The sequence below is a fragment of the Salvelinus sp. IW2-2015 genome, linkage group LG4q.1:29 (assembly GCF_002910315.2).
Source record: "Salvelinus sp. IW2-2015 linkage group LG4q.1:29, ASM291031v2, whole genome shotgun sequence".
Classification (NCBI taxonomy): Eukaryota; Metazoa; Chordata; class Actinopteri; order Salmoniformes; family Salmonidae; genus Salvelinus; species Salvelinus sp. IW2-2015.
Window position 1 is genome coordinate 33,056,745 of NC_036842.1, and position 16,472 is coordinate 33,073,216.

The following is a 16,472-nucleotide window of genomic DNA, read 5'->3' on the forward strand; positions in this document are numbered from 1 at the left end:
TGTTTTGTGTGTTGGTCGCGTGTGTGATGTTTGTCCTGTGTTACTCCAGCCGTCCATCCCCTCTATACTCCTAGGGCTCTGTGTCTGTCTGTCAGTGTGTGTGTGTGTGTGTGTGTATGTGGTGTGTGTGTTACTCCAGCCGCCCATCCCCTCTGATACTCCTAGGGCTCTGTGTCTGTCTGTCTGTCAGTGTGTGTGTGTTGTGTGTGTGTGTTACTCCAGCCGTCCATCCCCTCTGATACTCCTAGGGCTCTCTTGTCTGTCCGTCTGGCAGTAGAACATTGACAGTGTAGCTGATCTTCTTCGACTGCAGAACGCTTAGGTGTTGTCAAAACGCAGCACATCTACACACAGGACACAATACAGAATTACTACTGTGTATCTGTCTAGCTGTATGTGTGTAATTGTCTAGCTGTATGTGTGTATATGTCTGGCTGTATGTTGGTATATCTAGCTATATGTTTGTATATGTCTGGCTGTATGTGTGTTATCTGTCTGCTGTATGTGTGTATCTGTTCTGGCTGTATGTGTGTATCTGTCTAGCTGTATGTGTGTATCTGTCTGGCTGTATGTGTGTATCTGTCTGGCTGTATGTGTGTATCGTCTAGCTGTATGTGTGTATATGTCTAGCTGTATGTGTGTATATGTCTGGCTGTATGTTTGTATATGTCTAGCTATAATGTTTGTATATGTCTGGCTGTTATGGGTTGGTATCTGTCTGGCTTGTATGTGTGTTATCTGTCTGGCCTGGTTATGTGTGTATCTGTCTGGCTTGTATGGAGTAACACACACACACACACAACACACACTGACAGACAGACACAGAGCCCTAGGAGTATCAGAGGGGATGGACAGCTGGAGTAACACACACACACAACACACACACACTGACAGACAGACACAGAGCCCCAGGAGAGAGGGGCCACACACATGCCCACACACAAACACACGAATATGAGATCTGGGGTAGTGAAGATAGCAATGTAGAGTATACAGTGCAGTTTAAACACCTCTGTTCTCAGTTATGAGATTAGCTATTATGACAGGACATTTTCCAATGCTTTTCTAGAAAAAAGGATCTGTACAAGCATTTTGTACACGAGTCACGTTGGGTTTGAGTTAGAACTATACGTCTTTGTTTTATAGTATTGTGTGAATGGAATAGTGACAGTTTTCAGCACAGAAAAGACACTTTGTTATATCGGCTACATTAGTTCAATGTAAAAAGACAAACGGTGCATGTGGAAGATGAAGGAATGATTATGAAGTGGAGCAATGAATATAGTTTCGTGTTTTCACTAACGATGCTTCTTATGAACAGTTTCATTAACAATTGTATTAATTGACAGCTGATAGATACATATCTTTATTGGTTGTTTTACTATTATAGCAACCCAAAGAGAGGATTCTTACACAATGTTAAGATGCACTCATTGTCAATGGGTGGTTTTAATAGATCAGTCATTCTAGAAAGGATATCTCATGATCGTAAAATATTTATTTTCAAAATGAAAGTTGAATCCTGAAAATGTTTAAGATGTTTCTTGATCAGAATTATATTCATAATATTCCAATTTTGTAGTATCATGACATTTTAAATGTTCTTGTACCATGATTCTTTTTTTGAAGAATAAATGTTATTTGACGGCGCTATTTTAAAAGCGCTGCCCAATCAGGGATATTCCGTTTTTGTCCACTAGATGGCAATATAAGATCGCATAAAAACTACTATCATTGGATAAAACACAACCGTGATTTCTACAGTATCGTGTTATTGTTACGTAGGTCTAGGTCACGGAAAAGTCATAGGATTTAAAAAAAAATCATAGATCAGCAGAGAATTAAGTCACATCTACCTCACTAGGCTACTACACGGTGACATATTTAAAACTGGTACGCACAAATTGAATAGCCTAAAGCATAGGTTTATTTTTTTTATAAGAGATTAGATTATTTCAATCATTACGCTAGCCTTTTATCCTAAATTGTTTTATTATTCATATTTTAGTCTGTTTAAAAATGCACGTGGAGCATAGACTTTAACACGTTTTATGATTTGTTGTCCACCCTTTGTTTTTGACCCATCCATCCCTTAAGAGATTGAGAGACTATCAGCTCATAGTCACATCTACCAGTGACCGCCGGCGGTGAGTTGCATCAGTAACACTGACTGCAACTGTCTCAGTGACACGAATGACCATCCGACTATCCATCTGCTTTGCCACTGAGCACAGACGTTACCACATCATGCACATCTTTGGTTTGGTTGAGTGGTCTTCAACCCTGAATCCAATCTAAAAAACAACAACTTTTAGACAGGGTCTTTTGGTAAAGGGTCTTTTAAATTGAGATTTAGTGACACTAGCCTACACATAATACCCTTTACCAAAAGACCCTGTCTAAAAGTTGTTGTTTTTTAGATTGGATTCAGGGTTGAAGACCACTCAACCAAACCAATGTCAAAGTGGAATTATGTTTTTTTATATATTTTTTTCTTCAAATTAATAAAAAATGAATAGCTGCAATGTCTCAGGGAGGTTTTTCCAATGCCTCACAAAGAAGGGCGCTGATTGGTAAATGGGTAAAAAAAAAATGATATTGAACATTATTTTGAGCAAGTTATTCATTACACTATGGCTGGTGTATCAATAAACCCAGTAAATAGAAAGATAGAAGGGTACTTCCTAACTCAGTTGCCGGAGAGGGATTTCACCATGAGGCCAATGGTGACTTTAAAACAGTTATAGACTTTAATGGCTGTGATAGGAGAAAACGGAGGATGGATCAACAATATTGTATTTACTCCACATTACTAACTTAAATGACAGAGTGAAAAGAAAGAAGCCTGTACAGAATAAAAATATTCCAAAACATGCATCCTTTTGGCAATAAAGTAAAAAATTTAAATAATGACAAAGAAATTAACTTTATGTCCTGAATACAAAGCTTTATGTTTGGGGCAAATCCAACACACACATCACCGAGTACCAGTCTTCATATTTTCAAGCATGGTGGTGATTGCATCAGGTTATGGGTATGCTTGTCATTGGCAAGGACTAGGGATTTTTGGGGGATAAAAAGCAACGGAGTAGAACTAAGCACAGGCAAAGTAAGTCCTAGAGGAAAATCTGGTTCAGTCTGTTTTCCAACAGACACTAGAAGAGAAATTCTCCTTTCAGCAAGACAATAACCTAAAACACAAGGGCAAATATACACTGGAGTTGCATACCAAGACGACATTGAATGTTCCTGGTTACAGCTTGACTTGGCTGTCTAGCAATGATCAACAACCAACTTCAGAGCTTGAAGAATTAAAAAAGAATAATGTGCAGATATTGCACAATCCAGAAGTGCAAAAGACTTACCCAGAAAGACTCACAGCTGTAATCGCTGCCAAAGGTGTGACTCAGGGGTGTGAATACTTATGTAAATGTGATATTTCTGTATGTCATTTTCAATAGATTTGATAAAAATTATAAAAACATGTTTTCACTTTGTGTGTAGATGGGTGTGAGAGAAAAATCTATTTAATCCATTTTCAATTCAGGCTGTAACAACAAAATGTGGAAGTCAAGGGTTAGGGAGGATGGTTCATAATAATGGCTGGAACGGAGTCAATGGAATAACATCAAACACATGGAAACCATGTGTTTAATGTTTTTGATACTATCCCACCAATTCCACTCCAGCCATTACCACGAGCCCGTCCTCCCCAATGAAGGTGCCACCAACCTCCTGTGCTGAACCCCAACAGTATGTTACACACGTGTATGGCTATACCTGCCGTGCCCGATAGGCGGTGCTTTAGGGTTATTATGGTAATAGGAGCGGGGCTGGAGGGAGATGAGTAGTGACGTCAGCACCCAGGTCGCCAGTACAGTCAAACAAACATGGCGACAGAATGGAGCGGGCAGCAAGGCTACATTCTGACTCTAATCGTTTTCCTTTGGAGTGCGGTGGGGGGACGCACCATAACAGCCACTTCAAGTGTCCGCAGCAGCGGGAGCCAGGTGCTCGGTATGCGGCTGGAGAGGAGCGACAAACCGGCCTCGACCACTGACGATGGGGTCATCCAATTAACGGAGGAGAGCACAGTGCAGCTCCGGTTCTACGGTGTGCAGCTCAACTCGGGCACCTGGGCTCAGATCCGCTTCACAGAACGAGGGGATGGGAGCGAGGATGGGGGAAACAATAACATTATTGACGACACACCTAACAGCACTTGTGTTGATTTCACAAAAGACTTCAGCATCGCAAACTACATGAACATCAGTAGCCGGGGGACCACGGGGGTACTCAAAATAAACATTAAGCCGCTTCGTAAGAGCGAGCCGCACAAGGAGTACGGGCTGTGCATCAGGAGTTTGGCTGATGGTAGGTGGGCTCTGCTCGGGGATAGCGACGGGAGACTGCGGGTGGTGGAGGGGGAAAAAACTCTCCTCCCCCTGTGGTTCCAGATCATCCTCATCTGTTGTCTGTTGGTGCTGTCTGGCATGTTCAGCGGGCTGAACCTGGGGCTCATGGCTCTGGACCCCATGGAGCTCCGTATAGTCCAGAGCTGTGGCTCAGAGAAGGAGAAGAAATACGCCCGCAAAATTGAGCCCATCCGCAGCAAGGGGAACTACCTTCTCTGTTCTCTGTTGCTTGGCAACGTCTTGGTCAATACCACACTCACCATCCTCCTGGATGACCTGATAGGCTCTGGGCTGGGCGCTGTGGTCGCCTCCACAGTGGGTATTGTGATTTTCGGTGAGATAGTCCCCCAGGCGCTGTGTTCTCGCCACGGGCTGGCGGTGGGCGCCAACACCATCCAGGTGACCAAGTTCTTCATGTTGCTCACCTTCCCCCTCTCCTTCCCCGTCAGCAAGCTCCTAGACGTGCTCCTAGGCCAGGAGATCGGCACTGTGTATAACCGCGAGAAGCTGGTGGAGATGCTCAGGGTGACGGAACCRTACAACGACCTGGTCAAAGAGGAGCTCAACATGATCCAAGGAGCTCTGGAACTCCGGAATAAGACGGTGGAGAGCGTGATGACACCTCTGGCCCACTGCTTCATGATCCAGAACGACGCGGTCCTCGACTTCAACACCATGTCAGAGATCATGGAGAGCGGCTACACACGTATCCCCGTGTTCGATGACGAGCGCTCCAACATCGTGGACATCCTGTATGTGAAGGACCTGGCGTTCGTGGACCCTGACGACTGCACCACCCTGAAGACCATCACCAAGTTCTACAACCACCCGGTCCACTTTGTGTTCCACGACACAAGGCTGGACTCCATGCTAGAGGAGTTCAAGAAAGGTGTGTATATCTGGAGGGACGGGGGAAGCATGTGTCATACATCACCATATTTACATACATGGTTGATGTATGGAAAAGTATTTATAATGCATCTGTCACTCCCCATAATCAATACACACACACTCACACTCACACTCACACTCACACTCACACTCACACTCACACTCACACACACTGACACAGAGACAGATGTGCCCCTGGCTGTATTGATGTGTGTATCGATGAGTGGAATATCTCAACCCAGTTGTCATGGCAGGGAACAAATGTGACACATCACAATCTAGGGGTCATCAACTCTGTCTCTGGATAGCTACAGGGAATAGGTTTTTGTTCTAGACCTGCACTATTCACACCTGGTTGATTAGTTGAATCAGCTGTGTTAGTGCTGGCCTGGAACAGAAGTCTGTACCTATAACTCCAGGAACCTTTCCAGAATTACTTATTGGTCCATTCTGTTGTCATTTCAGTTCTGTTGTCATTTAGGATAGTAGGGCCACACGGGGGAGAGCATTGGGTTAGGGCTGCTATCGTCTCTCAGTCTTAGGGCTGCTATCGTCTCTCAGGCTTAGGGCTGCTATCGTCTCTCAGTCTTAGGGCTGCTATCGTCTCTCAGGCTTAGGGCTGCTATCGTCGCTCAGGCTTTAGGGCTGCTATCGTCTCTCAGTCTTAGGGCTGCCTATCGTCTCTCAGTCTTTAGGCTGCATTCGTTCTCAGTCTTAGGGCTTCCAGGGCTAGGCTAGCTAGGCTGTTGTAACCTTCACTCAAAAGTTGTAACGCATGTTATCAACATCAAGTCATTTGATGTTGCATGCTCATAACACAACCTAGGTGGCTAACTATATGCCTAGCCAGTTAGCTGACCCAAACTACAGTTTGTATCATCGTGATGTGTGTGAAGAATGACAGATGTCACCAGCTGTCATAACTGTTTATATATATATATATTAGCCTAGGCCTTATTGTGAAGAGGGTCACCCACTCTCTGGGTGACCAGTGGGTTTAATGGATCAGTTGGAACAGCTGAACTGTCAGTCTGGAGCTGGGGTCTCAGCTGTACTGTCAGTCTGGAGCTGGGGTCTCAGCTGTACTGTCAGTCTGGAGCTGGGGTCTCAGCTGTACTGTCAGTCTGGAGCTGGGGTCTAGCTTACTGTCAGTCTGGAGCTGGGGTCTCAGCTGTATGTCAGTCTGGAGCTGGGGTCTCAGCTGAACTGTCAGTCTGGAGCTGGCTCTCAGCTGTACTGTCAGTCTGGAGCTGGGTCTCAGCTGAACTGTCAGTCTGGAGCTGGGGTCTCAGCTGTACTGTCAGTCTGGAGCTGGGTCTCAGCTGTACTGTCAGTCTGGAGCTGGTCTCAGCTGTACTGTCGTCTGGAGCTGGGGTCTCAGCTACTGTCAGTGGGCTGGGGTCTCAGCTGTACTGTCAGTCTGGAGCTGGGGTCTCAGCTGTACTGTCAGTCTGGAGCTGGGTCTCAGCTTACTGTCAGTCTGGAGCTGGGGTCTCAGCTGTTACTGTCAGTCTGGAGCTGGAGTCTCAGCTGTACTGTCAGTCTGGAGCTGGAGTCTCAGCTGTACTGTCAGTCTGGAGCTGGGGTCTCAGCTGTACTGTCAGTCTGGAGCTGGGGTCTCAGCTGTACTGTCAGTCTGGAGCCGGGGTCTAGCTGTACTGTCATTCTGGAGCCGGGGTCTCAGCTGTACTGTCAGTCTGGAGCCGGGGCTCAGCTGTACTGTCAGTCTGGAGCCGGGGTCTCAGCTGTACTGTCGTCTGCGTAGCTGTCAGCTGGGGGGGTCTCAGCTGTACTGTCAGTCTGGAGCCGGGGTCTCAGCTGTACTGTCTAGTCTGGAGCCGGGGTCTCAGCTGTACTGTCAGTCTGGAGCCGGGGTCTCAGCTGTACTGTCATCTGGAGCCGGGTCTCAGCTGTACTGTCAGTCTGGAGCCGGGGGTCTCAGCTGTTACTGCAGTCTTGGAGCCGGGTCTCAGCTGTACTGTCAGTCTTGGAGCGGGGTTCTCAGCTGTACTGTCAGTCTGGAGCTGGGGTTTCAGCTGTACTGTCAGTCTGGAGCTGGGGTCTCAGCTGTACTGTCAGTCTGGAGCTGGGTCTCAGCCTGTAGAGCAAGCTGCTGCTGCCAAAGTGCCCCACCTGGTCCTGCAGACCACAGGATGTGCAGGCTTTTGTTCCATCCAACATTAACCCATGAGTAAGGTTGGGACAAGGTATGGGTGAGGGTTAAGGGTTAGTTGTTGAAGTAGCCTTGTATCTGTGGTTAGACCAGCATGGTGACTAGTGAGGGATAGTGACAGGCCAGTGCTGATCTTCACACACACAGACAGTCAGAGATCAAAGATGGACGACACTGACTGAGCCTAACAACCACGCATTCAGATCATCGCTGTGCTAATCACCGTGTGACTCACTCTTCTGACCACGGTGTCTACTCTTTTCTTCATTGGCTGGAGGGTGACAGCATTGTGATGAGGTGTCAGCATGTGTTGTCAGTGGGAAAGGTATACAGTACAGTGTGTGTGTTAGGTTGACTGACTCGGCATCAATTTCCCACTGTGTTGTTCGCTGTCGCCTTTAACTGCAGGCTGAAAATGCAATAGGGTATATCACATCAATATTATAATGTGGACAGAGCTTGTAAATAACAGAACAGTGTGTTCCAACACCTGAGAGGTAAGAGCGGGAGAGGAGGATAAGGGAGAGAGGAGGATAAGAGGGGAGAGGAGGATAAGAGGGGAGAGGAGGGATAAGAGGGACAGAGCGGATAAGAGGGGAAGGAGGATAAGAGGGAGAGAGGAGGATAAAGGGAGAGAAGGAGATAGAGGGAGAAGGAGGATAAGAGGGAGAGGAGGAATAAGGAAGGGAGAGAGGCAGGATAAGAGGGAGAGAGGAGGATAGAGGGAGAAGAGGAAGAGGGAGAGAGAGGATAAGAGGGAGAAGGAGGATAAGAGGGAAGGGTAAGAGGAGAGAGGAGGATAAAGAGCGGAGAGAGGAGGATAAGAGGGAGAGAGGAGGTAAGAGGGAGAGAGGAGGATAAGAGGTGGAGAGAGGAGGATGAGAGAGGGAGAGAGGAGGATAAGAGGAGGAGAGGAGGGAATAAGAGGGAGAGAGGAGAGATAAGAGGGAGAGAGGAGATAAGAGTGAGAGAGGAGGATAGAGGGGAGAGGAGGATAAGAGGGAGAGAGGAGGATAAGAGGAGAGAGGAGGGAGAGTAGGCAGGATAAGAGGGGAGAGAGGAGGATAAGAGGAGAGAGGAGGATAAGAGGGAGAGAGGAGGATAAGAGGGAGAGAGGAGGATTAAGAGGGAGAGAGGAGGATAGAGGGACAGGCGGATAGAGGAGAGAGGAGGATGAGGAGAGAGGAGGAAGAGAGGAGGATAAGAGGAGAGGGGTAGAGGACAGATAGAGATGAGAGGAAGAGAGGAAAGAGGGGAGAGGAGGATAAGGGGAAAGGAGAGAGAGGAGGATAAGAGGGAGAGAGGAGGATAAGAGGGAGAGAGGAGTAAGGGGGAGAGGAGAATAAGGGGAGAGAGGGGATAAGAGGAGAGAGGAGGATAGAGGGAGAGAGGAGGATAAGAGGGGAGAGGAGGATAAGAGGGGGACAGCGTAAGAGCGGGAAGGGAGAAATAGTAAACCAGGAGAGTGAGTGATTACCCTTCTGTCTCTCTATCCCCATCCCCTTTTTGTATGACTTCGAGCTTAAAGAGAGGAGGACTGGGGGAAGAACCAGAGATCAGAACAGACTCGGGGGGGGAGGGTGATGTTATGTGTATGTTATTAGTGAGTTCACATAAAGTAGACTACCCCGTACCCAAACCCAGGGTAACCACGAGGACCCACAACACCCAGGAACCCCAGGTACCAACACCCAGGACCCCGTACACCCACGCCCACACCCAGGACCCAACACCCGGACCCAGTACCCAACACACATGATACCCACACCCAGGACCCAGTACCCAACCCCAGCACCCAGTACACACCAGACCCAGTACCCCAACTGATTGACCCCTGATCTGTACTGACCCCAGTACTGGACTGGACTGACTGATTAACTGACCCAGTAACTGACTGACTGACTGATTAACTGACCCAGTACTGACTGACTGACTGATTAACTGACCCAGTACTGACTGACTGACTTATTAATGGACCCAGTTACTGATGACTGACAGGATTAACTGACCCACAGTACTGGACTGACTGACTTCCATTACTGACTGACCCCAGTACTGACTGACTGACTTGATTAACTGGACCCAGTTACTGACTGACTGACTGATTAACTGAACCCAGTTACTGACTGACTTGACTTATTAGACTGACCCGTGACATGACTGACTGACTGATCTGAACTGACCCACTGATGACTGACTGACTGACTGACTTAACTGACCCAGTATGATGACTGAGACCAGTACTGGACCTGACTGACTTGATTAACTGGACCCAGTTACTGACTGGACTGACCCAGTACTGACTGACTGACCCCAGTACTGACTGACTGACTGATTAACTGACCCCAGTACTGACTGACTGATTAACTGACCCCAGTACTGACTGACTGATTAACTGACCCCAGTACTGACTGACTGATTGACCCCAGTACTGACTGACTGATTGACCCCAGTACTGACTGACTGATTGACGGTACCGGTACCGACTGACTGACTGATTGTCCCCAGTACCGACTGACTGACTGATTGTCCCCAGTACTGACTGTCTGATTGACCCCAGTACTGACTGTCTGATTGTCCCCAGTACCGACTGACTGACTGATTGTCCCCAGTACTGACTGTCTGATTGACCCCAGTACTGACTGATCTTGGTATTTTCTGCTTCTTGGTGTGTGGGTTCTGGTCTTGACTCTATCTCTGGTGTTCACCCTTCTAGGTAAATCTCACCTGGCCATCGTTCAGAAGGTGAACAACGAGGGGGAGGGGGATCCCTTCTACGAGGTGCTGGGATTGGTTACCTTGGAGGATGTCATCGAGGAGATCATCAAATCAGAGATACTGGACGAGTCCGATCTTTATAGTGAGTCAACATCAACCAACCCTGATTTAAACTACACAGGGACAATGGATCAGTCCAGAGTCAATTTACTTCTTCTGTAGTGAACTGGAGTGTAATGAGTTAAATTATGGATGGCAATTGGTTAACACAACTCCTGGAGATCAACCCTCCTGCAGGATTTGTTTCCAACCCTGTTCTAACACATCTGATTCTACGAAGCAGCTTCTCCTCAGGACCTTGACTAACTGAATCGTGTGATCAAGTGTAGGGCTGGAGCAAAAGCCTACCTATCAGCTCTTCAGGAGTTGTGTTGTATTGAAACAGAGGCTGCGTTGCAGTTTCCCAACATCTCCTTCAGAATGCCAACCCCTCCACCAATTTCATACTGTCATCTCCCCTCTATCACTGTGTCCCATCTCATTTCAGAATTGTCAACAGAAAACTACATAAAGAGAACGAAGCTCCCATCCTCCTAAAAAATGTTTGTGTGGATAGTGAATTCACTCGTGGTAAACATGGCTGTTGTCATTTTCCCTCTATCCCCTCTTCCTATTTTCTCTCTCTCTCGACTCTCTCTTTCTCTCTACTCTCTCCTTTCTCTCTACTCTCTCTCTCGACTCTCTCTTTCTCTCTCTCTCTCTCTCTCGACTCTCTCTTTCTCTCTCTCTCTCTCTCTCTCGACTCTCTCTTTCTCTCTCTCTCTCGACTCGCTCTTTCTCTCTACTCTCTCCTTTCTCTCTCTCTCATATCTTACTCTCTCTAACTCTCTTCTTCTCGCTCTCTTTTCTCTACTGCTCTCTTTCTTCTTATCATCTTTTTTACTCTCTATCTCTAACTCTCTCTAACTCCTCTATCTAGTTCTACTCTCTTCTCTTTCTCTCTACTCTCTCTCTCTTCTCTCTACTATTCTCTCTCGACTCTCTCTATCTCTTTCGCTCTCTCTCCTACTCTCTCTACTCTTCTTACTTTTTCTCTCTCAACTTTCTCTCTCTCGACTTTCTCTTCTCCGTTCCACTCTTTCTTTCTAACTCTTTCGTCTCTCTAATCTTCTCTCTCTACTCTCTACCTCTCTACTTATTCTGATAACCCTCTCTCTTTCTTTTCTATATTCTCTACTCTCTCTTCTACTCTCTCTCTGCTACTCTTCTCCTACTTTGTCTGATCCTCTCTATTTCTTCTAACTCCTCTCTTCTTTACTCTCTCTCTACTCTTTCTTCTCTCTGACTTTCTCTCCTACTTCTCTCTTTACTCTCTACTTTTCTCTCTCTACTCTCTACTTCTTATTCTCTTCTTCTTTTTCTAACTCTTGTCTCTTTCTTTCTCTACTCTCTTTCTCTACTCTTCTCTCTGTCTTCTCTGACTTCCTCTCTCTTTTTTTACTCTTTCTATCTCTCTTCTCTCTTTCTCTACTTTCTCTCTCTACTCTCTCTACTCTACTTTCTCTCTCTACTTTCTCTCTCTACTCTCTACTTTCTCTCTCTACTTTCTCTCTCTACTTTCTATCTACTCTCTCTCTCTACTTTCTATCTACTCTCTCTCTTCTCTTTCTTTCTCTACTCTCTCTTTCTCTACTTTCTCTACTCTCTCTTTCTCTACTCTCTCTTTCACCTCTCTCTCTCTCTACTCTTTCTCTCTCTACTTTCTCTCTACTCTCTCTACTCTTTCTCTCGCTCTACTCTCTCTCTCTTCTCTCTCTACTCTTTCTCTCTCTCTACTCTCTCTCTACTTTCTCTCTACTCTCTCTACTCTTTCTCTCTCTCTACTCTCTCTCTCTTCTCTCTACTCTTTCTCTCTCTACTCTCTCTCTACTTTCTCTACTCTCTCTCTCTACACTCTCTCTCTACTCTCGACTCTCTTTCTGTCTCTACTGTCTTTCTCTCCTCTCTCCAGCTGACAATAGGAACAGAAAGAAGGTGGACCCTAACAAGAGAATGCGTGACTTCTCTGCCTTTAAGCACACCGAGAACGAGTGCAGGGTGAAGATCTCTCCTCAACTGATGCTGGCTGCTCATCGCTTCCTGGCTACAGGTGAGTTGACTCACCTGACAGGAAGTAGCTAGTAGTAAACACTTTTACTATAGTACCATGGTATTATAGTGAAGAAGTTAACACCGGTCAACCAGATGTCATGGCATTTCAGTGGAGATTTGTCGGTTACACTTGTCTTAAAGCCTGAAGGTAGAACGCGTTAACTTGTTATAAGCATTTATGAGACTTTATAATGTCATTAAAAAAAGTCATCTCTATATATCAACAGAATTGTTGGTGTTTAGTCAGGATGATGTTGAGATGATTAGACATCATAAATGGGTCATACATCCTCATAACAAGTCTTACAGCGTACAACTTCATCCTGTTCATGTCTTCTACACTTCTACAGCCTTTACTGTGACAGGTTTGTCTGAATTGATGGTACAATCTGTAAGTGATTTGTGGGTGTGTGTCTCCCCCCATCAGAGGTGAGTCTGTTCAGTCCCAGTCAGGTCACTGAGAAGGTATTACTGAGGATTCTGAGGCACCCTGACGTCATTCAGGAGATCAAGTTCAACGACAGCGACAAGCGCTCTGCTCTGCACTACATCTACCAGAGAGGCAAACCTGTCGACTACTTCATACTCATTCTGCAGGTACACAGTACATGCACACGTACAGTCACACACACACGTAGTCCAACATGTAAAAACTTCAACACCGATGCAATATCTCTCCTCTTCCAAATAGACGGCTCACTCACAGCTTTAAACACACAGACTGGATTAAGGTCAACAGTGTGATTCCTGTGGTGTGACTCAGGCTATTGGCTTTAGCTCTTTAAGTGTACTTGAGCACAGTGTATATATGGGTGGGTGTGTCAGATGACTTCATGTGAAGCTTCCTGGGGGGCAGACCAGCCCTTCACTAATTGATCCCTCTTATGTAAGGAGAGACTGAGGGGGGAAGGGGAGAGAAAGACAGAAGAGGGGAGCAAGGAAGGGGGGGAGAAGGAGAGTAGAGAAGACGTCAGGTGGAAAGGTAAAGGAAGGAGAGGAGACAGAATGGGTCGAAGAGAGCGAGGATTGGAAAGGGGAGGAAAGTGGAATGATAATTGAAGAGGGGAGAGGCCATGTGTTTCTGCTCCCACTGCCAGTGAACTAGCATCATCTAATCCCTCCCCTGTTCTCCTCTCCTCCCCTGTTCTCCTCTCCTCCCCTGTTCCACTCTCCTCCCGAGGTAGGAGCTCGCACAGAGATGGGTAGGAAGCGAGCCAGTCCCCCCTCTCTCCCGTCTCCCTCGTGTGCAGAGCGCGTCCCTTCTCCCTGACTGTAATCGGAGAGCTGGTAGCGGACCGAGCCTATGCCCGCCGTCCCTCTCCCTCTGAAGTGGGGCTGAGCCCCCCCTTCTTATCCCCCTCTGTGTGCGACTCCCTCTCCTCTGTTGCGAGGCCTCTGCTGTGGCGGAGCCTCTCTCCCTCTCTGTGTGCGACAACTCCCTCCGCCTCGACGCTCTGCAGGGACCTCCCTCCCTCTCTCTCTGCGAGACTCCCCCCCTCTGGGATGCTAGCCGATGCTCGCAATCAACTTCTGCCTACGTCCCTCCCTGTGCGGAAAAGCCTTCCCTCTCTCTCCCCTCTGTGCCGAGCCTCCCCTCTCTCTTCCACTTGACTGCCGTAGACCTCACCCCCTCTTTCTCTGTGCGAGCCCTCCCCTTTTCCCCCCTCTCTCTCTGTCGAGGCCTTCACCCCTTTGTTCCCTCCCTCATAGCTCAGATGACTGCGAGCCTCCCTCCACTCTCTGCTGTGCGGGGAAGCCTCCCTGCCCTCAGTGCCTTCGTGTTCGCACAGAGTGCGGGAGGATAGAGGAGAATGTGCCGACGCTCTCGAGCGAAACAGCTGGTTCTCAGGGCTGCTGAGACGAGGGGGCTGGATCAGCTCAAGCGGGAGATAGTTGGATCTGGTGCGAAACGCCCGCCGTGACCGCCTGTCACCCGCGCCCTCTCTGTGTTGGCGGAACGAAGAGCGATCACCAATACCCCTCGAGGCTGCCTGCTGCCGGAGGCACTCCCTCTCTACTACAGAGAAAGAGGGTATGGCTTCGCACAAGAGGACGGAATCGAGAGAAAAGGAGGGAGCTCGCACACAGAGAGAAGAGGGAGCTGCACGGCTCTTCTGCACTAGAAAACTGATGCGAGCGCCTCAGAGGAGAGGACAGTAGGCCTTCGCACAGAGGAGAGGAACGCGTCAGGCTCGCACAGAGGGAGAGAGGCAGGCTCGCACACAAGAGGGAGGCAGGGCTCGCACACAGAGAGGGAGGCAGGCTCGCACACAGAGAGGGAGGCAGGCTCGCACACAGAGAGGAGGCAGGCTCGCAACAGAGAGGGAGGCGCTCGCACACAGAGAGGGAGCAGGCTCGCTCACACAGAGAGGAGGCAGGCTCGCACACAGAAGGGAGGCAGGCTCGCACACAGAGAGGGAGCAGGCTCGCACACAGAGAGGGAGGCAGGCTCGCACACAGAGCTGGGAGGCAGGCTCGCACACAGAAGAGGAGGCAGGCTCGCACACAGAGAGGGAGGCAGGCTCGCCACACAGCAGAGGAGGGCCAGGCTCGCACACAGAGAGGGAGGCAGGCTCGCACACAGAAGGGAGGCAGGCGTCGCACACAGAAAGAGCAGGCTCCACACAAGAGGAGCAGGTCGGCACACAGAGAGGGAGGCAGGCTCGCACACAGAGAGGGAGCTAGGCTCGCACACAAGAGAGAAGAGGGAGGAGGCTCGCACACAGAGAGGGAGGCAGGCTCGCAACAGAGAGGGAGGGAGGCTCGCACGGACGGAGAGAGAGGGAGGCTCGCACGACGGAGAGAGAGGGAGGCTCGCACGGACGGAGAGAGAAGGGGCTCGAAACACACGGAGAGGGAGGCAGGCTCGCACAGACGGAGAGAAAGAGGGAGGCTCGCCACAGACGGAGAGAAAGAGGGAGGCTCGCACAGACGGAGAGAAAGAGGGAGGCTCGCACAGACGGAGAGAAAGAGGGAGGCTCGCACACAGAGAGAGAGAGAGAGCTCGTCGGAGGAGGTGGGAGGCTCGCCTGCGGAGAGAGAGGGAGGGAGGCTCGCCACACAGAGAGAGGAGGAGGCTCGCCACAGACGGAGAGAAAGAGGGGCTCGCACACAGAGAGAGAGAGAGCAGGCTCGCTCGGAGAGAGAGGCTCGCTCGGAGAGAGAGGGGGAGGGCTCGCTCGGAGAGAGAGGGAGGGAGGCTCGCACACAGAGAGAGGGAGGGAGGCTCGCACAGAGAGGGAGGAGGCTCGCACAGAGAGAGAGGAGGCTCGCACAGAGAGAGAGGAGGCTCGCGCAGAGAGAGAGAGAGGAGGAGGGAGAGGAGGGAGATAGAGAGGGGGCTCCACAGAGGGAGAGAAAGAGAGGGAGAGGCTCGCACAGAGGAGAGAGACAGAAGGAGAGAGAGAGAGAGGGAGGCTCGCACAGGAGAGAGAGGGAGGCTCGCACAGAGGGAGAGAATAGAGGGGAGGCTCACACAGAGAGAGAGAGAGAGAGAGAGAGAGGGAGGCTTGCACATAGAGAGACAGACGGGGGAGCCTCACACACAGGAGAGGGGGGGTAGAAATGAAGCACACAGTGAGACTGGAGGGGAGAGGGAGAGGCTCACAGCTACACGCAGAGAAAGAGGGAGAGCTCACAGACAACCGAGAAAGAGGGAAGACTCACAGCTACCACACAGAGAAGAGGGAGGGCCTCACAGCTACACGCAGAGGAAGAGGAGAGGCTCACAGCTACAGACCGAGAAAGAGGGAGAGGCTCACAGCTACAGACCGAGAAAAGAGGAGAGGCTCACCGCTACAGACAGAGAAAGAGGGAGAGGCTCACAGCTACACGCAGAGAAAGAGGAGAGGCTCCACAGCTAAACGCAGAAAAGAGGGAGAGCCAACCGCTACACACAGAGGAAAGAGGGAGAGGCTCACCGCTACACACAGAGAAAGAGGGAGAGGCTCACAGCTACAGACAGAGAAACAGGGGAGAGACTCACAGCTACAGACAGAGAAAGAGGGAGAAGAGACTCACAAGCTACAGACAGAGGAAGAGGGAGAGGCTCACAGCTACAGACAGAGAAAGAGGGAGAGACTCACAGCTACAGACAGAGAAGAGGAGAGGCTCACAGCTACAGA

General features: G+C 49.1%; 1 protein-coding gene across 1 annotated transcript in view; it reads left to right on the forward strand.

Annotated features, from left to right (window-relative positions):
• Positions 1-780: 780 nt before the first annotated feature.
• LOC111961845 (uncharacterized) overlaps positions 781-16,472 on the forward strand; it is a 56,404-nt gene continuing 40,712 nt past the window's right edge. The window contains exons 1-4 of the mRNA XM_023984429.2: positions 781-5,304; positions 10,196-10,339; positions 12,209-12,346; positions 12,776-12,945. Of these exons, the coding sequence (XP_023840197.2) occupies positions 3,891-5,304; positions 10,196-10,339; positions 12,209-12,346; positions 12,776-12,945 (1,866 nt within the window). The 5' untranslated portion in view covers positions 781-3,890. The remainder of the gene's footprint in view (positions 5,305-10,195; positions 10,340-12,208; positions 12,347-12,775; positions 12,946-16,472) is intronic.